The following is a 25,054-nucleotide window of genomic DNA, read 5'->3' on the forward strand; positions in this document are numbered from 1 at the left end:
GCTTTGCAGCGAGGGCAGCCAGTGTCCCAAGGGACTTGACTGTCCTGGCAGACTGCCAGTGTTTCCCCAGCACTATTTCTGCAAAGTCCATTTCAGCTTCTCTTAGACAACCTATCAGAACAGAAATTTCCACATAGGAGAGGAATAAATTATATGGGATACACCAGTTCTCTTTACCAAATGGAAGTGGTCTTATGGTACCTGTTTGGGCAAGATAAACAAAGGCAATTAATTTAACTTCTCTCGCACCTAAACAAAACTATTTATCTAAAACACTTGAACAATGCAGGTCAAAGAAAAGGCGATTTTCTTCAGCAAAACCTGCTGTAGCTTTCAGAGCTTCAGAAACCATTAAAGGAAATGTCCATGAGCATTTAAAAACTGTCAGACTTCCTGAATTTATCATTTGCTACCAAGTTCCTCCTACAGTAAACAAATCTTCCAGTCTTGAAGATAATTATCAACCCTGCATCCTGAGCCAATCCTGCAGCTATCAAAGCAACTACAACCCGAGAGTCAAGTTAGCTTTTTCTCTTACTGAATACACACACACACACATCTTCACATACCAACCCTTTCAAGTAAAAAGTGTGCTAAAAGTATTCATTCTAATCAAACAAAAAGTACTGCATGGTAAAGAATCTGCCTCTGCCCATCTTCAAAAGCAGATTTGCTGGTAGCCATCAGGTCCAAAATCTTTTTGAAACATGGAACACTATTCAAGGCTTTTTTTCTGCAAAGACTACAGATAGGAATGTGTTTGGTAGGAACAATCCTAGTTTTCAATTATTTTCCTTTCATGTTCAGACCAGAAATCTGAAAATTGCCTCCCTCATCTCTTCAGACATCATGCCTGAACCAGTTGTGATTTAGATATCTCAGACAAGATATAAGAATATCTATTTGCTCAATGTGGAAGTTGTACTTACCAATGACACTGACAGAAAAGGGACTACCTTTAGCTAGTGTTAGCTAGCACCTTAGTCTAGTGTTTACTATGAAAGAGAAAATGGCTTTAAGCTTTGTATCTTCTGTTCCATTTGACTTCTTAAACCCCTTACACTCTTTCTTCGCTATTCCAGGCTTGGCTTTGACTAAAAATTCCATTTTGGACCAGAGAAAACACTTCCCATCTCTTCTGGTATGTACATTCCTAAAAAGGAGGACTGGTTTCAATTAATTAACATTCTTTAATGGAATAGCTGCTTTGCCAGAGGATTCATGATCAGCTCTGATTTGACTTCTAAGTAATTATTAGAGTAGTATGACAGCAATTACATTAGCTGTGAATGTAGCATTTCCTAAAGAGGGCAATAAATTAAAGACTGATATAGCAAAAAACTGACAAGACCTGGCAGGGCTTGAAAGTTGCTGCTTCATGTTGCATTTCCCAGAAGACACTGACTTGGAAAGAAGGGCTGCTCTGATACCACTCCCCGCTCTGTTTCTTATACAGCTCTCAAGTGGGACAAAAGGAAGAATTATTTTTAGACAACAGAAAAAACAACTATGATTTCAGAAACCTTTTCCTCACACTTTATTTTAGGCTAAGAAACCTTAGGAGTAATTTTTTTTTTTCACAGGAAAGCCTACAGAGCATGTCTGAAACAGTCAAGTTCACAAGTTGAGAGGGGATAAGCAGTTTGGTTGTTAGACTGAAGAAACGTCTTTCCTTTGGATTCTGTATCATGCAAGCAGTTACCCTCAAATCCAAGTCAATGCCCTGTTTGAGTCAAGCATAAAATATGTGGCACGACTAAACATTACACGTATTCAGCAAGTCTTTGGGCAACTGTCACACAAGAGGCTTCACAGCCTGTGTTTACTCTTTCCACTGCTGAAAAAGCCCAGGCTCAATCCCTGTTGGAGCCTGAATTAAGAATAATTATCACAAGACCAAATGGTTACGCATTTTCTTAACCCTAAATTTGCAGACTAATGAAACATCAAAATACTTCTTTCCCACACAAAATCTGAATGAACCCTAAAAGCAATTTGTGGCCATTACAGGAGAAGGACAGATACTGGAAAATTATCTACTGCCACTGCTTATTACCACTCTCTCCCCACTATTTGTGAACCAAGTTAGAACTGAGAAATCTTCAGATTAAAGCAACTGAAGCAAGAAAAAAACAAAGAGTCTTAAATTCTGCCTATCTAAAAAGTATTTAAGTACTTTTCTCAAGTCATTCCTTCTTTTTTTATTTTTTTTATTATGTCTCCTGTAGGGATTCAGATTTTAGGTTATAAACAAGGATTCCTAATTGCAGACCTTCTAATTGTTGCTTCGTACTTTAAAAATTGCTTTCTTAGGTCTTTTGTAGAATCAATAGACTACACATTGTAGAAATATGACTTCAATAACACATTCTGACAATATGTGAGTTTTTCCTGCAAAACTCAGTGTCTATTCAGGACACATTTCAACTCTATTCCTTTATGACACAGGCTTCCTTTCTTTAAAAAAAGACCTATGAAAGTCTCAAAAAAAAGTGAATGAACTGGATGATCTAAAATAGGTATGCATATGAGTACATTTTCCTAGACCTATAATCCAGCTTCCACAAAGAAATTTGAGAGGCTCAAGTGATCTATCAGTCCAATAAGAACTGAGCTATAATACACCTTCACTGAACAAGGCAAACCAAGGTCAGCAGCTCAGAAGTTGTAAGAAATTTTTAGAGCGTAAGTTAGTTTTAAAATTCAGAGCTACTTAACCTGTGAGAGAACAGTTGCAAATGGAAATTTAGACATTTACACGGCTTTAAAAACATCATGTCTAGTCCCATTACAAAATAAACTGAAGAGCTATGGGCTCTTGTTACACTGGTGGTCCAAAGACCATTTATTACTAGCATTTTACTTATGCAAGGGTAAAGACAGGAGGAGGGAGATGAGGAATTCCCTAGTTAAATATTGTTAAATGCTTTACAATTTTACTGAAGGATTTATCTTTTATTTTGTCTTGTAATCAGTAGGATTATTTTGGTCTCTAGCTGGTGGTAATCTTGCATTTTGCACCAAGCTTCAGCTGATTAACAACCACAAAAAACATATATGATACGCGGATTTAAATGCCAAAGGTGACAAAACTAACAGACTGGGGCCTGTTCCAAAATACAAATTTGCAAGAGAGGCAAAAGAATAACTGAATAAATTTATTTGAATCACTATCTAGCACAGCAGAGTTCATGATCAATCTAATTTCATACTTTTTTAAGCTTTCTTCCTAACAAATGTAACAAGCTTCAGGAAGTCCTACAATGCGTCTTCATTAATTCTGAACACAGAAAAACTGGAAGCAAAACCACACTATTAATTCACAGAATTATGCCAGAATATAATCCTAAACATGGAGACAGTTCAAAATACAGATTTTAGTTTAGTTCCAAACAATAGACAAAAAAATATTTTCCCATGGCTGTAGCACTCACTCCTTTGATTTGCCGTTAGCATGCCTCTTCTGTGCAAGTGTTATCTATACACACAAACTAAAGTCTGCATTGAGCAAGGAACTTCGTCAGTATGGACTTTTCAACTGTTCAAAATTCCTTGAAACATGGAAGATACTGGCAACCCTGGAGATTGGCCAGGTCAAGCACTGAACACAGCCCATTTTCAATACCAAGCCCTTAAGCTGTTTCCTGAAACAGGATGCATTTGTATACATAGTGACTGTATATTTATTTTACAACAAAAATGCCTACCAAAAAGAAAAAAAATCCCACCCTTCCATACTTCTTTGGGCAGTTCCATTAGTATTTCTTTCAGAGACATAAAAACATTACAGCAAAAGCGAAAAAACAAACAAAAAAAAATTACACAAAATATAGTCAAGGCAGAATTTTAATTCTAAGTGTAAATAATTCAAAGAATCACTATCATCCCATTTTCTTAGCAGATGAAACAAAAATGCAACAAAATGGCCACTTCTTTTCCTTGATGGTAACTGGAGGCACAAAACACAAAACTGTCATTGAAATTACCCAGACCTCAGCAAAAACTCTTCACAACTTCTGGTTTACAATGGAATACTTGGAACCAATCTCATCTCATAAAATAGCAATCCATCCCACAACTAAAGAACAGTGATTTGTCTCTCAGAGAGTTTGTTGAGAAAAACTAAGAATTTCTGGTGCACTGCAAATTAGAATATGTCATTTGTGTACAGCTGCAACAAACTGGCATTACTTAGAAAAAGGGAATACACTACTATACCATCCTATATGCTATAAAAGCTTGGAGAAATGAATTACTTGTTTTGATATGAGTTTATTTAAGGCTCTAATTTGCTGCCTATAATTAATATTTCCTGGTCAATTTCTTCTGCTTGATGGTTTTAACATTAAACTAGATATAACAGGAATAAGGGTGCTTTTTAGCTAAAAAGTGTATAATAAACTTAGGCAAATTAAAAAAATAAATTAATTTAAGCAGTCTTAACTGCTAAACAAAGCCTACCCGAGCATCCTATGACTCGTGGCACCCAACACCATTCAAGACAAAAATGTAAAGCTCAAATAACATAATTTGTGTGTAAGCTGACTTTAAACAAGTGTCTCCATGGGCTTGTTTGTCTTCAACGAAAGAAGAATTGAGGTGTTACAGCTCTAATACAAGTTCTTTACAAGAATTTCTTAAGACTGTGGATGATGTAGAAGAGGTGAGATGGCTTTAATTCAAAAATACTTCTCTATCAAGAAGTTTAGATTGGTGCTTCAGCTACCAATAGATAGTATTAAATTCAGAGGACAGGCATCCTTGAACATGGGGCTATACTTAAAAATTATTTTCCTAAAACTATTCTACCCAGACTAGGAGTTTTGGTAGTTTTATTTTTTCCACTCTTTTATTAGTTCCACTCTTACAACACTTTCTATATTACAGAATTCTTCTGTGGTTCCTGTTCTCATCTTCCATCACATTTAAATATGGAATGCCTATTTACACACACAAGCCACATCATCAAACCTGGGTTTGAAACAATACAACCACATGTTACGTCTGAATCTGTAAGCAGTTTTTGCTTCCTCAACCTAAGATTTATGGTCCAGTGAAGAAAGAAAACTCTTTCTGGCTCTCAGTACTTTGAGCTGATCAAATAATTGAAAAGGTAGTTTTCACTTTTACAGTTTCCACTATCTTAAGCTGAAGTTTGATTTATAATTTTGTCATCTTTATTTCTGTATCACCATTTATGTATGTTTTTAAAGAGGTATACAAAGAGAATTCCAGATTATGAAATTACCTAAACTATATGCTATCAAAAGAATCATTGTGGAAGCTGAAGTCCTGATTTTTAAAGTTTTTTCCTATACTTTCTCAGAACCAAGTGCTAAATAATGCCATTTTTGCAGAATACAGTCAATGACATCTTGTTAGTCTTCAGGACAATTTCCCAAGGTAACAGCATTCAAAAAGATAACTGAATGGGTGCACTGAGAGTCACTATTTGCCCTGCATCTACAATTGAGTTAACAAAGAAATGATTAACTTAAAGGGTCTTGTTGCTGAAAGACTGCTTCAAGAGCTTCACAGAAATATTTAAGTGGTTAGACTTACATCACCACACAAAGCCCTAAGAGTTGATATTGCCCCAATTCCTTTGACACACCTTACGAAGAACAGGGAGCTCCTACGAAGATCAAGCACAGTTTTGACAGGTCTCCCAAGAAGTTTACATTTGTTTCATAATACTCTTTTCAAGCATCTAAACAGAAATAGTTTAAAGTGAATTTTTCCCTGTTAGTTTACTATTTTTTCCTACATAAGGAAAAATGTAGGAAAAAATAAGCTGGCAGTCTGCCTTAACATGCAGACTAAGCAGCACTGGGGAGGCAGATTAGTTTCTTGTACTGCTGGTGGTCCGGAACTGCAAAACGGTCAGCTCAGCACAATATACCAATAATTATTACCATATATCAGATATCAAGTAGTGTGCTGAGTAAAGCTATATATATGTAAGTACATGTTTACTATTAAAACGGTTTAATTACATGTCATGGTACATCTGCATACAGTATTCAGGTCAGGAGGACCTTTAATGTCATTTCAACATGACACAGAAAAGAAACTGTGGAATGAAGTCACTGTTATTAATCCTCCTCAGAGCTAGATTCATCTTCCTGGTCAGAGAGCTCAGCAACAGGAAAGCGCAGGATAGCTGCCACCCCTGTCAGCTGGCCCAGCTGCTCTCCAGACACATGGAGGCTGGAGAAAATGCGTACTGTGCCCATGTTCTCCCGTACACTATCTACCAATTTGACATATCGGGCACGTGTAGCCACATCCTGGTGCCGAAAAAGCTCATCACTGATCAGCAGGGTGTCAATGGCCATGGCTTCGTTGGCCTTCTCCACATGCTTCAGGCCATAAAAAGCCCGGTCAGGCTCATGCTGCAGCATTTTATAGAAGTCATCTAAGGCTTTGACCTCACCAGCTGCCTTAGTGTCAGAAAGACGGCTAGTTACAGCTGGGTCGCAGAGTGCTTCCTTCAGTGCGTATTTATGTCCTGAAGAAGAGTGGACCTAGAGTGAAAACAAAGTCAAAAATTTGGTGTTTTTGAGAAAAAGGACCATCTTGATTAACCAATCACTAAAACTATGATATGTAGCATTAACCTTGATAATTATTTGGGCAACTTATCTCCTTCTTGAAACACATGATTTTTTTCTGACTCTCCACTGCAGCCCAAAGCCTATACCAAATCTCTTAAACTGCCTTTCTAGCAGCATAAGAAAACTGCCTCTCTTATTCAAAGGCTGGATTAAATATGCGAGCTCAACAGCTCCCAAGGTAAGGCTACTTGAAACTACCAAGAAACTAAAATCTTAGCCTAAGCCTCTTTTCTAAAGCATTCAACAAAAGGAAGGACCCTTTACACTGCAGGCTTACAGCGAAGCATCAAATCTGTGCAATTGTTATGGTTGCAAAGCTGTGAAGTACATAAAAACTTCCCTCTGTTACCACTTTGCTACACATGGAAAAGGAAGGTTCTTGGTGCACTGGGTCTCCTAAGTACTGGGACCATTAAGCACTGAGACTCACTTCACTATCCCTCAACCTAAAAATAATAAAAACATCCTTATGAAAACTTATTTTAGGCTTTGAATATGACTATTTCAGTATAAGGCCAAACCCCCACCCACTCAAGCAGAGATGACTAAGAAACAAGGAAAAAAGCACAGCCTTTAACTATGTAGTACAAAACTAACAACAAAATTCTAGTTAACTTTGGTAATACAAAGTTAACTAACCTACAGCATATCGAGGTATTTTTAAAAAAACATCTTTAGAAAGCTGTTATTAAACATGCATGCTGTGCAGTGTGTCAAAGTAACAGTGCAAAGTATTTTCCAACTTGCACTTCACACTTAATTGAAGAGTAAATATGCCTTTACAGGGAGTTCGAAAATTCTCTACTCCACAATAAGCTAGGTGGGAACCATCCTTGTACTATGTATAACTCCTTTATTCTTTGGGAGGCATGAGAATAATTTCCTCATGATGCTCAGTCAGAAATTTATTTTTTAATGACTTATTTCCCACGTAACTACCTTTTACTATTACAAACTACTCTCAAGCCTCTTTTTACCCACTCTGGACACTGTTTAAATCCTTACCTGTAGGAACTTGGACCTGTTCTCCAGCAGAAGTTTGTTGTCAGTCTTGACTGCCTGCTGGAACATGTAGTCACAAAACTGCTCCCGCACAAAGCCTGGGCTAGCCACCAGTACACACTTCACCACCTCAAAGTTGATATGCCTCTGGATGGCTTGCACCACCTGCTCGTAAAACCTCTCCAGCGCCCGGTCGTGCTGACTGCAGTTCCCTTTCCGCTTGCGGGGGATGTTCACCTCCACCTTGGCACGAGTAAGCGTCATGCTCGGGGTGACCAGGCAGACGTGAGCCAAGCCCTCCTGCATGACCACGGCCGCCACATCGGCGCTCCAGGCCGGGTCGCAGGCCTGCTCGATGCGCTCCAGCACCACGCTGTCCCACTGCTTCTTCGCCAGGGTGAACTGACGGTTGGGCTCCAGCTCGATGGTGTGGTAGGCACCCATCTTCACATACTCGTTCTCTTGGATGTTCGTGCCCTTGACCCGCAGCTGGCAGGCCTGTGAATCGAAGTCGATCGTCTCCACGCAGAGGGTGAGGGTAGTGCGGATGCGGTTGCTGCCCACGCTGCCCGTGGACGACTCGGTCTGAACCTTGCGGATGGTGGAAGCACGCAGGCTGTCACCCACCTGCAGCAGGTTGTAGGTATGCCACATGTCCTCAGGCTCCTCGGGGATCAGCGTCACCTGCCCCGCATTATCCTTCTCCAGGTCCTTCCTCACCAGCTTCATCCTGGCGGCTCCTCGCGTCCCTCCCGCTGCGCCGCGGCGGCAGCGGGCGGCAGGCGTGCCCCGGGAGGAAAGGCCGAGGGCCGGAGCCGGCGGGACCGCACACTTCCGGACGGACTGACGGACGCACGAGAGGCCTCCCCGGAGCCCCCACTACCCGCGCTCCTCCGCGCGGCCGCCGCCGGCCCCAGCGCGCACGCGCAGCGTCCCCGGCCGCCCCGCGGCGCACGCGCACAGACCCCGCTCCCTCCCGAGGCGCCGCCGGGGCGCAGCGCGGGTAACCTGGCGGCGAGTCCCGAGGCTCCATCATCATCCTGCGGAAGGAAAAGTGCCGGGCGGTGTGAGGGAGGGGCGCTGGGAGGCTGCCGGGTGCTGCGAGCACTGGAAGTCGGCTAACTGCCTCGCCGGGGGGGAGGGAGTGACGTCCCCGCGTTCGTCGTTCCCCTCCAGCGCTTCACAGCGGCGGTCCAAACTCCCAAAGTCTCCTAACGCCGCACATTTCAAAACACGAGAGGAGAAAACCAAACCAAAGCCGAACGGGCAAAGCCAAGCAGTTGTGGAAACTTACAGGCACAGGTGGCAGAAGAGGCGAGAGGTACCGTCCCGTGGTTCAGCGAGGGCCGAGGAGCCAGGGGCCCGCGGTTCCCCCCCTGAAGCGGAGCGAGGCGGCCGGCGCCCATGGCAGTGAAAACGGCGCAGGCAGCGTCAGAACCTGACCTGCTGCTCTTAATTCCGGTTTAAAAGGTTTTGGTTAAAATTGCGAGTTCCACTTCAGCCAGTACTGAACCTTGACCGGCTTCCTTCCAGTTCTGACACGCTAAAGGGGCAGATAAGCGCGTTTCAAACGAAGCTGGATGTTCACATGGAGAAATAAGATGACTTGACATGATATTGCAAAGAAAATGGACCTGAACCATCAATACACAGCTGAATTTGCAGCCTAAACCAATTTAGCAAGCCAGAAATAATGAAAAATTATATCACTATACAAGAAGGGAGGAATATTGGAGAAGAGAGGGTTGTGTGAAATCTTCTCATAGCAGTCTTCCAGTATCTGACAGGGAAGAGGAAAGCTGGAGAGGGATTCTTCATCAGGAACTGTAGTGACAGGACAATAAATAATGTGTACAAACTGAAAGAGGGGAAATTTACGTTACATAACAGGAAGAAATGTTTCTTTGAGGCTGGTTACACACTAGAATAGTGCCTAATCCCTGGTTGCCCAGGGAGGTTGTGGTTTCCCCAGCCCTGGTACTCATTGGACAAGCCTTGAGGAAGCTGGGAATTGTCTAGAGGGAATTGTCCCTGCCCATGGCAGGGTGGGTTGGGACTAGATGATCTTTAATGTCCATTCCAGCTCCTTCAAATCTATAATTCTAGTTCTGTAGCTTATTTTTGAAACACTGTACAACACTAAAAACTCCATTTAACAATGAATATTGCAAATTTAGAACAAGGGAAAGAATGAAGAATAGAAAAAAATGCTTGCATGTGAAAGGATTAAATAAAAATAGGTTGAGAAGGTAGGCACACTAATGTGCCATGCTAAGTGTGTTAGAGCAATTGCAACAGATAAGTTTGTAATGATTACACACTTGATCTAATAATAGAAAAGCATGAGGGCATCTTCTTACACATGAGAAGGTGGTCACAAGGAAGTTTCTGGTTTCCATTAGCTATTTTTTAAATAAAAAATAACGCACTGTGATTATGGAATTTGCTGACTTGGAGAGGCTTTGGAGTCAAGAATTTGATGAGATATAAGACTACTGTGAGCAAAAATAATCCCATATCTCCCATCATGGTGTAACTATAAATTTCTCTGAAGTATCTAGCTGTAGTCAGTTGTGACAGGACAGTGAACTCAGATCTGACCCAGTAATGTGCATTCCTTTTCCCTAAGCTTGATAATGGTGTAAAAACAACTTTATCAGATATTACATAATAGGATTTATTTATCAGACCTCAGACTCTCTTCCTGTGAGTACACATGCCTTACTCTGTTAGCGTGAATAGTTTTACAGGATCAAGCAAGACCACCCAAGGGAATATAACATAAGCACATGTGTAAGTAACTGTTTTTTTTAACTTGTACATAATAATTTTGCATTTACATTTTAATGCAAAAGCAGAGGCAGAAAACTTCTGCATTCAGCTTTTCTTTAGGAGAGAGTATGCATTCAACTTTACTCTCAGAGTTCCTTATCTATATAAATGCTTAATGGTGAATTCATGACTTTATAGTTCCTCATCTATATAAATGCTGAATGGTGAATTTATGGCAAATTTTCTTCATTAGGTTCTTTCCAACTATAAAATTCCAAAAGTTGACCTCATGCTATTCTTTCAAGAAAAAATAGCTATGGTGCATATTTAACTTCCACATTGAAATGTATTTTTAACTTTTTATTCTTTTACAGCAGTGTATTTACAAACTTTTCTGTGCTTATTCATGCCAGTCAAATTTTACAAGCAGCCTCACATCCCTGGAGATGCAATATATTCTAGAAAAAGGTTGCAAGTTGGCATCCAGTATCATACAGTAGAAGATAAACATTCAGTTCAGGAAAACAGGTAACTTGCTGCATTTAAAAACTCCACAATAATGCACATGCGTGCATACAAACAGCCCATCTCACACACCCCAAAAGCAAAAACTCACAACAAAAAAAACCACAACCAAAGAAGACCAACTTTGAAACAAAGTTGCCACTCAAAATATTCAATTGACTGATGTAGAAAGAGACGTTTTGATATGGGCCTTTTCTCAAACAGCAAGCTATAAGATTTTATAGAGTTGTGAGCAGTGATCCACAAATATTTAGTGGCAAATGGATTACTTCAATGGATTTACCCACTATCAGCAGGACCATTGTCAACTTACAAAGGCTAATACTTACTAGAGGTGATGTTTTGCCTACTCTGGTAAAAAAGTAAATATAGGATATTATTATTTGTTTGAGTATGTCAAAGTATGAGCAGTAGAAGGAAAATATCTCAAAAAAATTAAGAGCCATAGAAGTTTCTAAGTTCATTCTAATTTTGCTAATGACAGGGAGAGAGATGAATTTGATCATGGTAGAGCCAAAACAAGTAGGTACTTTTAACTCTTCATACAGTTTTAACATAAGAGTTAAAAATTGCATAGCCTGTTCCAGCCTTGGTAAAGACTGAGACTATGTGTAGGACCTAAGAGTTCTTGCAGAATATACAATTTTATCAGTATTATTAATTGCTGCAATTTGACATCCATTTTTGGACCTTTTTAAGTACAATGCAAGATAAAAGGAAAATGGTGATAGCATATATTCTTAGGGGTTTTAGGGCTGTGTTGGTTATCTAAGGCTTTTCTGAAAATGTTTGAGTCACACTTCCCTATATCTTCAGTTCTTGGTCAACTACTTTATGAAGATGGGTTATATACAGATTTTAGACAAGAAGAGGTCATTTTCATAGGAAATCCCATCTCCTCCATATTATTTCCATTTTAGCTAGAATTCATGCAAACATGCTTACATTCTGGATAAGAAAAACTAATGGGAAAAAATCTCTGATGTAGGGGAAGGTCTGCTAAGAAATGTTGAACATTATCGTTGCAAGAGCAGAGGAAGATAAAAGAGACAGATGGAGAGGGAAACTTGGGAAAACATTTATTTTTATGCTTTGTCTTTGTTCTGTGGCTATCCTGCCTCTACAGACTCTAAACAAAGACCACTTCATTTTCTGCATACTGTTCTGTCTTTATCTATTTACCTTTATCTTTTCTCTTATAAAGATGAGTACAGCAAGACCATCATAAATAAAGAGAGAAGTTCAGGAGGGAACAGGTTTTGCATAGCACTGTTAAATGAAGAATCTTTTAAAGTAATGGAACCCTTTAAAGGGACTTCTTCATTCCTTAGCTGTTGAAATTTAGAGCTGGGGAAAACTTCAGCAGATCCCTAGTCAAACCTCTTACATAGAGGCCAGCTGAAGTAAACTCAACCATCCATTATAGTTTTCATCCAGCTTCATCAAAAGTCCTGGTGAAAGAGAAAGGGGTGGGCTTTTTTGGTAGCCTAGCAATTCTTTACCTGAAGAGTAAGAAATATTCTGAATATTCCCTGAGATTTATGCATTGTCACTTATATTGATTTTCTTTTGTCCTTTGTTGGATTTGGAGAACCAAGTATTCATCAATACCTTTGGAAACCAACATATGTGATCTGGAAAGTCATGACTTAGTGCTCTCACAGAACAAAGAAACATTGACATCTGGAATAATATCCTCAGCAATAATGTTTGGATAAACAGATATATGTGAAATGTTCAACATTTTGCCTTAGTTTTTTTTCTACTAGAGAGACAAGCTTACTAATTCAGTCTTTTGCCATAGATCGTTTTACTCAGCCCTTGTCAGGCTTCTCAATTCTCTGCACATCAGTCTATTTGCCTGTCAGACCTTCTGTGGTCAAGATTTTTAGAGGTCTCATCAAAACAAGCCAAAAAAAAAAAAAAAAAAGAACAAAAATCTATATAAATACACAAATGTACATAACATCTCTATGTGCCTCCTTTACTTTATATTCTTTTTGTCTGCTAGGATGTGCCAGATTATTTGCTGCTTTTTTTCTTTAAAGGAAGAATAGACTGTAATTTATCTTTAAATTATGTTTTAGTGCCACTATATTTTTCTTTGTGAAGAAAACCCCTTATCCATATTTTTATGATATTTTGACTTGTTTATGTAGGACTACTTCCCTTATTTACTAGAGACAACTTGAATCCTTTACCTGGTAATGCCTTCTCTTATTTCTAAGTCTATTCTCTTTCCCACCAATCTTTTAAAAAATAAACCCCCATGACACCACCACCAAAAAGTCATCACCTGGCAAATCCAGATGAGACTCGAAATGTTTTCCTATCTGACAGTAAACCTTTATTTCATTATTGATAAATTCATTATCTGTCAGCATTACCAGTGGTAACTCTGCAGCTCTGAAGTGAAGTTGTGGCTCACTAAATTGTTGCTGTTTTACAAAGTGTCCTTCTTTGAAGGAACACAAACAAAAGCATGTTTTGGAGTATGTCACTGTAATAGTAATGAAGACAGTTAAGAACAAGAACTAAATATGGCATGCCAAAATCCTATATTCAGATTTTCAGAATTTCCAGTGTCTGTCCAGTTTCTGTCTTGCATAATAAGCACAGAGGGAAGAGGGGAAAACTCTAGTTTTGCCTTTTCCCCACTTGCTGCTGCCTGCATTTGGACAGTTCTTATGAAATTGATTTCTTCCCCTGTTCCAGGGGGGGAACTGCTTCAGGTTCACTGTGTGCTGCTTGCCAGCGCATGAGCTGCTGTGGAGTTCAATGTCCAAGTTTCCAAGCCCATGAATCCTAGCACTGCCTTAGCTTCTTTCCCACTTCTAAGGATCCCCTGATTTCAGATCCAAAATGTGACTACAGATTGACTAGCTAGGGACATTGTTACTTGCTGCAGTCTATTTTCTAGGAAAGCAAGTAAGTCACTAACAGTCAATGAACCCCTAAAAGGAAATATTACATATTCCATCTCCGGATGAACTCATCTTTCTGAAGTGAGTGAGTGCTTCCTCACTTCCCTTTTACCAGTCAGAAGTCTGAAAGCCAAACAGAGGAAAGCGAAAAGTCTACCCTAATTAAAAAAAGCCTCCAAAACCAACCAAGAACCAAACCAACAAAATCAAATAAATTTGTTTCTTCCAAGCCAGATTCAATTACAGTATGCCTTCTCAGTCATTCATCCTCATCTAGCAACCACCCCTTCCTTGCCCGCAGATTCTGTAATTGGTTTTGGAATTACAGTTCCCAGAGAGAAGCAAAACGAGGAGGTTCCTCACAGCCTGCGGCTGGAGGGCAGCTCCGGGAAGGGCACTCCCGGGCCAGGGAGCTGGGCGGGAGGGCGCCGTCCCTTGGGTGCCAGACCCTACCAGCTTCACCCTCTTCCCGTCGGCAGCAGGGCTGCTTTAGGGACCCGGGTCTTCAAAGCAAGGCAGAAACAGGGCTTTACTCACCTGTCAGCATCCAGTAGGAGGCAGCCATGCCTGGGCTCCTGCGAGCCGGGGGCCGGGAGCCCGGGCGGAGGGCAGGGGTGGCGGGAGCGGTCCTGCCGCCGGCGCGCCCGGCTGAGCTGCGCTGCCGGTGGAGCTCAGCGCTCTGCACCGCCCGTCCGCCTCGCAGCCGAGTAAGGCATTTCCTGTTTGTTATCCAGTCTTTACGTTGCTTCTTCGCGTTTAAGGAGAGTTTAGCTTCCTCCCACCGCACACAGTTTCCCCCTCACCCACCCCCTAAAGGTCTCTGAGTTTTGGAAACCTCTCCGTTGAATTAGCCCAGCGTTAGGATGTACAAATAAAGCCAAATCTCCCCCACGAAACACTCTCTGAGAGCGCAGCAGACCTTAAAGGGACATCTCCCGGTTCATAATTAATTAAGTGTCTGCCGCCGGCCAGCCCCTGTCCCAGTAGGGCAGGAGTGAGCTGGGTGTGCTACACAGCCACCTCTCTCGCCGTAAGAACAGAAGAAACACGTCGTTGAGGTAGGGGGGTGTGTTTGACTGCTCGAGTTTAATTTCTCTGACATCACCCCTTAAAAACGCTCTCTTACGGTCGGTCATTTGCCTGCAAGAGGAAGCCAGCCACCCCCTCCCCATTCTCGGCGGCTCTGGAGACACAGTAACTCTTCAGACAGTGGGCGATTCTCTCAAGTCTCTGCGTCCTCCTGTGCTTCGCTGCATAAATACCAGACAGCTGCCTTTGCCCTCCTCTATCGAACGTTTGCATGGCATGCCTTCCCACTCTCCCTGCCCCCTAAAACGACTTCACTAGTAAATAAATGTATAAATAGCAAAGGTAATAATCAGCCAGGCCCTTGAGCAGAGATTTTCAGGGTTTGTTGCACACACAGGAAAGGAGTAGTTTTGCAGGACTTTTTGAACTTACCAGCTTTTTGAGCTTGCCACTCAAGTGGAGTGGCACCCTTTCAGTAGTGTATGAGATCCCACACTGGACCTGGTGAAAAATAATTTTATTGCTCATAAAACAAGGGAATCCATAGTCCCTCAAGAAAGAAAAAAAAAAGCCAAAATATAAGGATTTTGAAATTTTGGTGCTTCTAGAAAAATCCTTTATAATTTCCTTGACTTGGAGCAAAGAATTTGGTGAGTAAGTGGAAATTAGTGGAATTTGGTGAGTTCCTTTGAGACTAATAAACTGCAGCTTTTAATAAGCACTATAATAGCTTATTGCATATTCCAGCTTCTGTCTTAATTTCATGAGAACACTTAGGGTGCACCTTGTAGATCTGTGGAAATTTTAGAAAACTGCACCATTTTAAAGCTGGTTTTAAGAGCAAAGATACTCAGTGGGACTACTCAAAGTTGATGAAATTAAGTTCATGTGTAACTTCTGCTGAATGAGAATTTGAGCTTGGTTGGTTCCAGTTTAAAAGACAAGACACATTTTTTCCAGTCAAAGGTTTTATGCATAAAATTAAAGGAAATGGAAATAGCATCCAAACTAAAAGAAGACTGAGTTTATGGAAAACTGTCATTTCATTTTTGCCAGTCAGTTGTGTTACTACTACTGTTACTCCAAAACAGAGTTTGTAACCCAGTGTTCTAGAGCCAACAGCACACAGAGTTGATGTTGCGGTTTATTACAGAATTACAAGTCTGGGTGCTGAGTGGTAATCCACAGAAGTCAACACCGTCTGGGTTATAAAAGTGGGGGTTTTTTATACTCTTTTTAGTGATATATTCCACCTACCAAATACAGATGGACTGCTGTATTTTCTTGAAAAAAATCTAAACCAAGCAAGCAGACCAAACAACCAAACCTTTGTATTCCCTCTGTCACTGTACTTCAGCTAAATGAAGGAATTGAGCTTGGATTCAAATTATAGTGAAGGGTTATTTATTTATTTATTTATTCTGATTAAATGTATTACATCAGGGGAAGAAGCAGGGAAGCTAAAGATTTTCTCTTGGACTGAAATAAATGCAAGCCTATATGAAATATATTAAGCATTTGGTGAATATGTGGAGACTGTATATCATATTGGAGAATAGCACTTCTTGAGAATAAAAAGAAACATTTTTGGTGAAGAGTTATTCCTAATATTTACCAAATTATTCTTAATATTATGATTCATTAATTTGATTTTGTGGTGGTGTCCTATATGTCTTGCATAGGCAATGTCAAAAGGAAGACATTAGAAAAGATTAACTGCTGGACTGAGCTAACATTTCTTATTTATTTGAACACATTCAAGAAAGTAAAATACACAACAGACTTACAGACAACTATCTGTTTTGGAGTGTCATACCAGAAAAAACTCAAACCTCCTTTTCACAGTTCATGTTGCTGTATGTGCAGTAGTTCAAGCTGTGTTAATAACATGTTGCTAAATTCTCGGAGTTCAAGGTTTCATACAGTAGTAGTAAGGAGCAAATCTATTTTAAGCAGGAATCTCTAGATGAAGCTCAGTGAGGCCCAGAAGTAGATAAGATACTAGGTTTTTTTTAATGTGAGAAAACAAGTATTAGTTTCAGTGGATTGTAATAGTATACAAAATCATTACCCATAGTTATGGATAAAAGAAAAAGGTCAATTTAGTTAAAAGAATATAGTTAGCTTGCATGATTTATGTCTTTCTTAGATGTCACTGAATGCTGAGGAAGGATTTTTTCCTCAGTGCTATAAATGAAACATAATTTGTAACTTTGAACTGTGCCTCCTAACTCAGTTTCAGCAACTTGTTTTAGAATATGAGATATAGAATAAGTACACAGTAGTTTCATAGAATCTGATGAAGTATTTCTGATTAAAGATTAGCTTAAAGACTTTGAAAAACTAGACTTTGAAAAGGCAGCAAAAATTAAAAATATCAGAAAGACACAATTCCTCCCCCCTCTAGGAGGTGTTATTCCTGCAAAATAACCCCAACCAGTGGAAATGCTTTTTGTCCCAAAGGTCAGGGCTGAAGAAAGAGTAACCAAAGTTTTTCAAATAGTTTCAAAGGCAGGCAGTCTAACATAGTGTGACTCTAATTTACGTATAACTCATTTTTCATGGGTTTTTTTCTTCCCCTCTTAAAGAAGGTATGAGCAATTTTAATTTATTTTACTTGTTGTGTGAGAAGGATCTCTAATCTGTAACACAAGAGAGGAAGGCACAATGCAAGACTGACTTCAAATAGCCAGAAGTGTGTCTAATTTTCTTCTAATAAAGGAATAGTATGACAGCATTGATATTTTAAGAGAGATGTTTCATGCTTCTGCAGTGTTCATTGTTGTTATTACACTGAATGGAAAATACTACAGAATGTGTTCATATAATTTCTAAGTGAATATTTATCATTGATATCGCACATTATAATCTTGGATAGTTTACATTGCACTGTGGATTAGTGGTAATTTACATTTATGTTTTTTTCTTACACTTGCTTATCCACAGTCTCCAACACGTCTTTTACCTTGATGACTTTGTTGTTCATTTTTGTAATCTCCATTTTTTCCTATCTGATTCTAGGATCATACTAGAATTCACTAGGCATAACTTGTGGGTCTGTAGTCTGATTCTTATTATGTCTGAACTATTCAAGGGCTTCTTCTTCAAGTACCAGAACTAAGACCTTGCAGGATTTTGTATGAAGTACTCTATGCATAAATCTTTTCAAGTTTTACAGCTCAGCTTTTAACTGATATTTGATATTCTTGGGGAATGCCCATGCTTCAACTCCATCTGTATTTACCAGTGGTACAAATGTGCCAAAAATCCTTTTTGCTATACAAAAGGATCTCTATAAAATTTTTGTTTTGCAGACAGTGTTAGTTTAAATAATGTCGGTAGGAAATGTTATAGAAAATGCCCTTTGTGTCTGTGTTAAATCTATTCTCTACAATATCTTTCATTTCTTCTTGTTCTTTTTTTGGATTATGTATCAAATATCATAGTGTAACTGTGAATCAAATTAATATACAGCCTGTGTTCTTACTGAAAATTCTGATTTTCCTCCTTAGCGGTTCTCAAGTGTCTCACATCCTCAGCTGTGCTGCTTTTCTTTATGCATTTTCTCTAGGTACAAGTTTTTAAATATTCATTCTAAATTTGTAGAGATCAAAATTAGGAATACCACAAAAATACAGGAAGACCAGAAAGAGATGAGTTTGTACAGTATCATTTACTACTCTATATCTTCTACCAATCTTTTTAATTTTTGGGAGATTTCTGCTTGCTTATTTACTTACCTATGTACGTGTTTGTAAGTTATCTTTGAGCTCTATAGTACACTACCAAACTTTAGCATGAATATATAGTTCTTCAAACTATACACTACAGAACACAGTCTATTCCACATGAATGAGGTACTGACTTCTCTGGCCTGTCAAAATTTTGTGTGTCGGAGCACTGTTTCTGCAGCACTGACATCACTGCAGCTATGGCATTGAGTCTGAGGGGAATTGAACTGGTAATTTAAAGTGTGGAGGGTTGAAAAACAGAAATTATTATTGTGTTATACAAAATCAAGAACCTAGAAATTGCAATGTGTTTATAGGATTTTTGACTAAAGGTAGGTATAAAAACTCAGTTGTTAACATCAGTGCAGTAATTACGCTGCAATATACAAAGAAGATTTGCAATGAGGCCAGTGTGGAGGGTTAATTATTTTCATTAATGCCTTGGGCTTTCTGTAGTTCTGCACACACATTTCTTTTTCTTTTTATTACTGCTTCTTAGCAATTAAGTGTTTTGTTTTGTTTTTAACATGCTACTTGTGGTATGTTGTATAACCAATATTATTTATTGTTCAGATAGATTTCATTTATGAAGCTGTATAAAAGAATAACTTACTGAGAGCATGCTGTGAAGGGAGGCTAATTGATGTCACTAATTTCTCAAAATAATTACATAGTCTGTAGAATCTTACATTGTATTGCATTGCACTGTATTTGTTACCTTCACAGCTGGTCTGCATAACATAATTACTTATTACTGTTTGGTTACAGAAAAAAGGTAGCTTTGATTGTACTAACTCTGTGAAAACTAATTATATTAATTTTTTTCTTTCCCAATAGATAGAAACATCGTCTCTCTCCTTTTTCCTTGATGCACACATTCTTCTTCCTTGTCTATTGTGTTGCTTTCAATGCAAAAGCAGTATTCAAATTTGGATCACTGCCCAAGCTTTCCTTTAATCTTCTTAATAATGAAGAAAAAAAATCTTGCTTTTTTTGTAGGAACACAAATGTGGTCATGATGACAGCCTATGTTTTATGGCCTGCATTAAAATAGCAAAATAAAATACCAAAAATTTACCAACCAACTAAATGCCCCAAAAACCAACAAACAAAACAAACCTGCAAAAAACTAATATGAAAACTCAGCACAAGCAAACACACAAAACCCACACTAAAATGAAATAAACAATTCACCCCAGAAAAACAGCCCACACACAAGAAAGAAAAAGATCCCTTTAGTGCAGAAATTTCAGCTTTTTGCAAGAATTATCTCTTTTTTTTTAATGGTGTGATTTTACAAGAAATTAGAAGTTTGAAACAGCGAGGAACACATTGCTACCTTTTTTTGGTGGAGTTGCAAACCGGGCTCCTGCTTGGGTTTGAACTCCTGTAGATTGCAGTAACTCTGTTTCAGGGGTGCTACAATAATTTTTACCTGCAGAGACTCGTAATTCACATCCCACTGCTCCATCTACCTGTCTATTTAAGTAATTTGTTTTGTGGTCTGGAAGTCTGGATCTTTCTGAATGAGGATCATATTGAAATAGTGGACAGCTGACAGAGAAGGTAATATGCAAAATTTTGTTAGAAGATTAAAAAAGCACTTAGCTTCAAAGTCAGAATTATAAGTTGCTCTTCTTCTTCACATTGAAAGACTTTTTAAAAAGCATCTTCAGTTTCCCAGAGTCACGTCAAAACCAGCAGTCTTTTCCCTAACTAGTTGTAGTGTTCTGTTGAAACTAGTAATCTGTACTGGAGAGCTGAGGTTTCTTCAGGTCTGAAGCAATATGCTGAATTTTATCTGTGGAAACTGCTGCACTGAACATTTTTTTCCCATGCAGGCACAGTTGTGTAGCTCTTGAGATCATGAGATGTGCTCTCCTCAAGTGACCAATAGATTAACATGTGTGTCACATGACTGAATACACATGTATAAGCCCTGTCAGATGAGTACTATGCAGATAAATGAGGACATTTTGCTTTTCCATATCAACCCTTTTAAATAAGACAGACATGAGTATGATTGTGTGTGAAACAGGCGCGGCCAGGAAATCATGGAACAAGGCGGCAAATGTGAGGCTCCCAAGACTATCCATACCAGGACCACACTGCCTACACATCACCATAAGCCTTCAGCTAGCCAAAAGAACCTTTAAAATGACTGAATTGTCACTGGATACACCCAGTCCTTTTAGGTTAATTCTCTTAAATGGAAACGCTCTGAGCAGCACATGGACTGCGTGTTATCCTAGAAGAAGGAATCAGAGACCAGGATTCATGACCAGAATGAAAACTTAGTCTTCTTGTCAAAGGACTCAAAAGACCATTTCCCTTGCAGTGCAAATCACTGTGAATCAATTTGTCCTGAGCACACTCTGAGTGCATCTACAGGATCAGGTTCTTTAGTGAAACTGAAAAGAGCATCTGATCTGGAGGTTTGATCCAGACACCAAAGTGCTTTGGAAGCACAGTTCTAGCCATGCAAAAACCAAAATGCTATCCGGAGAACCCCATGGATAGACGAGCATCCAAACAGAGTAATTACCTCTAAGTTCAGAGAAGAGGTGAATGCAGAATTTTTAAATCAAATTTTTGAATTTAAATATGCAATTTATGTTACTAATTGCTTTACAGTATCAGTAGATTTAGATCACGGGGCAATCATATATTTGAGTTTATTTTTTAATTCGAAAAGAGAGATTTCTTAGAGCATTTTAATCAAATGGTGGTAATACTTTCTGATTAAAACCCCCATTTTTTAAAAGAAAAACCTCATTTTCCATTTCTGCAAAATGATCCTTAAGTGTAGCAAATATAACTTTAGCAATTCAAAGAAATTGTTTAAATTGTGTAGTTATAATGAAAGAGGAAGTTTCATTGTAATATAAGGCACTTTTGATTAGTAGCTTTTTGTTAGTTTAAAAATTCATTCTCTGTGAAAAACAAAACTGTTGCTCATGCTGTATTATTCTCCTTTTCAGCTGCTCAGCTACTGAGTTAGAAATCAATAGAAATGATACTGAAGATCTGTCATTGCTATGCCATTTTGCATGTCTAAATATGCCTAATTATTTGCATATCTAAAGATTTTCTATATGTTGTAAAAGTAGAATCTGAAAAAATAAAGATGCACATGTTTCCTCCAGCTCATAAGAAATTCTGAAATTTTAGAGACCAGAATGAACTCAAAATTTAAGGGGCAAATTGTTAGTTACAGAGAAATTTTCAGAATTCATGGTTAACATTGTATAAACCAAGAACCCCCAAAGACGGATGTGCAGTGTTTTACTATGTGTTCCATTGTGGAGTAGCATCTATTCAGATGCTAGTGATTCATTAATAGTGGCAGATTCAGAGTGACCTGAGGGTGGATTTGTATCCAGATAGAGGGGAAAATTATTAAAAAAAATTCATAAATGTATTATTTCATAGCATCTAAAGAAAGAATTTTTCTTCATCTTCAAGATATCTTTCAGTGTAATAAGCATGAACAATTTATTGTGCTTCTGCAGTCTATATAACTTTTATGTCTTCTCTCTAAAGAAATTGTGTTTCCTTCACCAGAGTTTTTTTATTACAGTATATAAGTGTCCAAGTATCCAGTGACCACTATGGGGTTATTAAAATAAACAACATATAAAACAGAGGCAGAATTAATTTTATTAATAATCTTCTTATTGATGAAGCAGTGGATGTGAGTTATGCCTGGATTAATTTGTATTTACTGTCTATGGAAATCTTATTTCTACAATAGGGCCTGGCTCAGAGGAAAGACCTTGGTTCAGGTCAGCATGTTTTGCAGTGGCTTTAAATTTAACTCAGCAATCCAAATAACTTCCTGTGGAGAAATTCAGGGCAATATTTTCCCCAAACTCTGCAGCCAAACTAGCCTTTTGACCTTGTCCAGAACACATAGGTTGCAGCTTCTCAAGTAAGTCAGTCTGGCACCATTATCAAATACCTGTGCACCTAACATACCTTTAGCTGCCTGACATCTTGAACCTCTTTAGAAGTTTTCCAGCCTCTAATGGAAGGTCTTGTGTCACCAGAACAGAACTGAGTTTAGACTGCTTAAAGAACTGGATTTTCAAGAGTGCTTTCAAGAGTGCTCTTGGAGCGCTCTCATTAAAATAAAATGAATGGTCTTATCACTGACCGTGTTTGTTCTCAGACCTATTTTATCTGATTTTAGAGTCTTTTCTGAAAAGGCCTTTCTTATGAGCTTTTCTAAAAGTATTTTACTAAGCCAAGGAGGAATACATATCTCAGATACCAAAATGTAGTAATGTCTTCTAGTAATTTCTTTCTTCAGTACACAGCTAAGTCATTATCACTGCTTTAAAGCTGCTTAAAATAAAGTAGAATATTTTCCTCAAAAATATTTTGGAGGGTTTCTCCTGAGATTTTGAAGTATTCTTCAGATGACTTTTGTTCAGGAATCCTCTGGAGTTGGTATCTCACCAGCTTTGTCCATTTGACATTTGTTGCCCATTCTATAAGCTGATTTGGGGACAGTAGTCACAGTCCTCCAGGAGCAGTATTTTGTAGATTAGCAGCACCTTTTCAAATGTGTTTCCTGGGCTCGTGAATTAATGGTCAGGCAGGGAGCTAAAGATTTCAATCCCAGTTTCCATGTTTATAATTACTTGGATGACATGAATACTGGTGTATGTGGATGCGTGGAGGTTGCTAGATACACTGTGACAATTAGGAAAATAAGGCTGGTAGTGGTGTGGTGATAGGAGCTTGTCTCCCTGAAGTATTCTTCTTGCATTGGAGAAAATAAGAACTGTATGGTCAACTGGAACAGGATGAAATTATACTTCACATCTGTCTGAGAAGATTCCACTGTTAGCATTTACCACACAAGAGAGCTCCTGACAAGGAGTAGACAGGAAACGTACATCTAATCCTTCAGGCACTGCCAGGCTGGGAATGAAACATGCTTCCATATCATTGGAAACTGCCCACTCATACAGGATACAGGCACAATTACATCTGTGAAATCTTATCAAAAGAAGCTAAAAAGAAAGATTGGACAGTGCTTCAGGAACCACGTATAAGAGATGACAGCAATGAGTTATAGGAACTGGACATAAGTTTTGTGAAGGAGAACCAAGCTTCTGTGGTGGCTGTGACTGTGCGACATGTGTATCCTGACACATCTTTAAAGGCTGTGATGGAAAAAGTGAAAAAATACCAACATCTTCACAAACTCATTCAGGAACTAACCAGCATGGTAGGCCTTGTAGTTATGGGCTTTCCCCTTGAAACGTGGGTAAAATATTACCATTGATATTATGAACTTTGGAGGACCTTGAGTCTCTGCAGATTGAGGCAAGAGAAGACAGCCTGGGTTTCCAGAAAGCTCCTTGCTTCTGTAGATGTTTTACATATGGTTTGCAAGTAAAGAATGTACTGTTGTATCCCCTTAATTCAAAAAAATACCAGTGAAGGCTGTGAGTGAAGGGCAGCCACAGTCCAGCTAACACCAGGCCTGGATGGATTCATATCATGACGTGTCACGTACCATCAATCTGAGACAGAATTCTACTGATTGTAACCGGGGTGGATGGGCCAACTGTACTTAACCCAGAAAAGGAACATGTATAAATTATGTGTGTTAATAATTCCAATAACTCATGTAAAAACATGTGAATTAATTTATAGCTAGTTTCATACTTACATTTATACTAGTTCTAATTGTGTGTTTGGGTCATGTAGAGCCAGCTGGTGGTATATAGAGCAGCATGAAGACCTTTCTAACTAGCAAGATAAAAAAAGGGGTACAGAAATAGGGAAGTTTAGACCACACTCATAAGTGTCTTATAGTCATAATATCTAATTTAAGATAAACAGCAATCTTGGCTACAGCTATGACAGCAAGATTTCCAGTAGTGATTACCATGCTGAATCAGAATTGAGTATTTCGCATGGGAAATAGCAAGACTGGAGAGAAGTGAGCTTTGAAAAGTCACAGGATTTCTTTTCAAAACAGTCACTCAGGCTAACAGAGAAAGAAACTGTGAGATCCAATTTTTTACTGTTTTTAGTCATGTGTTCAATGTAAAAGGAATTTATGCAGGAAATTATGTAGCAGTGTAGGTACGCACTATGATTTTCTACAAAGCATGAGCATTCAAGACAGTGAAACCCAATTTCCTATTTGACATTTTGCACGTGGTATCAGTATGTGATATTTTGTATTTTTATGAATGTATGTCAGGAATACTCTGAACTTGATCTTTTTTTAGTTATTGTCTTTTCCGAATTTTGTCTGCATAGACAGCTTGATAGACAAATTTGCAAGAGATCATTTGCGAAGATTGCTAGTAAATTATTATATTTTGTAGAAATAAAATTAGAGTAATTAGTATACTGATGTAAGAAATACAATGATACAAGCATTGCGATGAAAATCTTACAGAACTGACTTCTTATAATTTTATTTAAC

At 38.8% G+C, this 25,054-nt stretch overlaps 2 protein-coding genes across 2 annotated transcripts in view; both read right to left on the minus strand.

Moving 5' to 3' along the window:
- The window catches only part of ITGA1 (integrin subunit alpha 1), a 72,272-nt gene extending 57,146 nt beyond the window's left edge, over positions 1-15,126 (minus strand). The window contains exon 1 of the mRNA XM_030237179.2: positions 14,378-15,126. Within this exon, the coding sequence (XP_030093039.2) occupies positions 14,378-14,405 (28 nt within the window). The 5' untranslated portion in view covers positions 14,406-15,126. The remainder of the gene's footprint in view (positions 1-14,377) is intronic.
- PELO (pelota mRNA surveillance and ribosome rescue factor) lies at positions 3,144-8,546 on the minus strand. The gene is made up of 2 exons (XM_018920635.3): positions 7,623-8,546; positions 3,144-6,527 (listed from the first exon to the last, which is right to left on the minus strand). The coding sequence occupies exons 1-2, from the start codon at positions 8,346-8,348 to the stop codon at positions 6,096-6,098; spliced, it is 1,158 nt and encodes a 385-aa protein (XP_018776180.2). The 5' UTR covers positions 8,349-8,546; the 3' UTR covers positions 3,144-6,095.
- Positions 15,127-25,054: the final 9,928 nt, after the last annotated feature.

This window comes from Serinus canaria, chromosome Z (genome assembly GCF_022539315.1).
Source record: "Serinus canaria isolate serCan28SL12 chromosome Z, serCan2020, whole genome shotgun sequence".
Lineage (NCBI taxonomy): Eukaryota > Metazoa > Chordata > Aves > Passeriformes > Fringillidae > Serinus > Serinus canaria.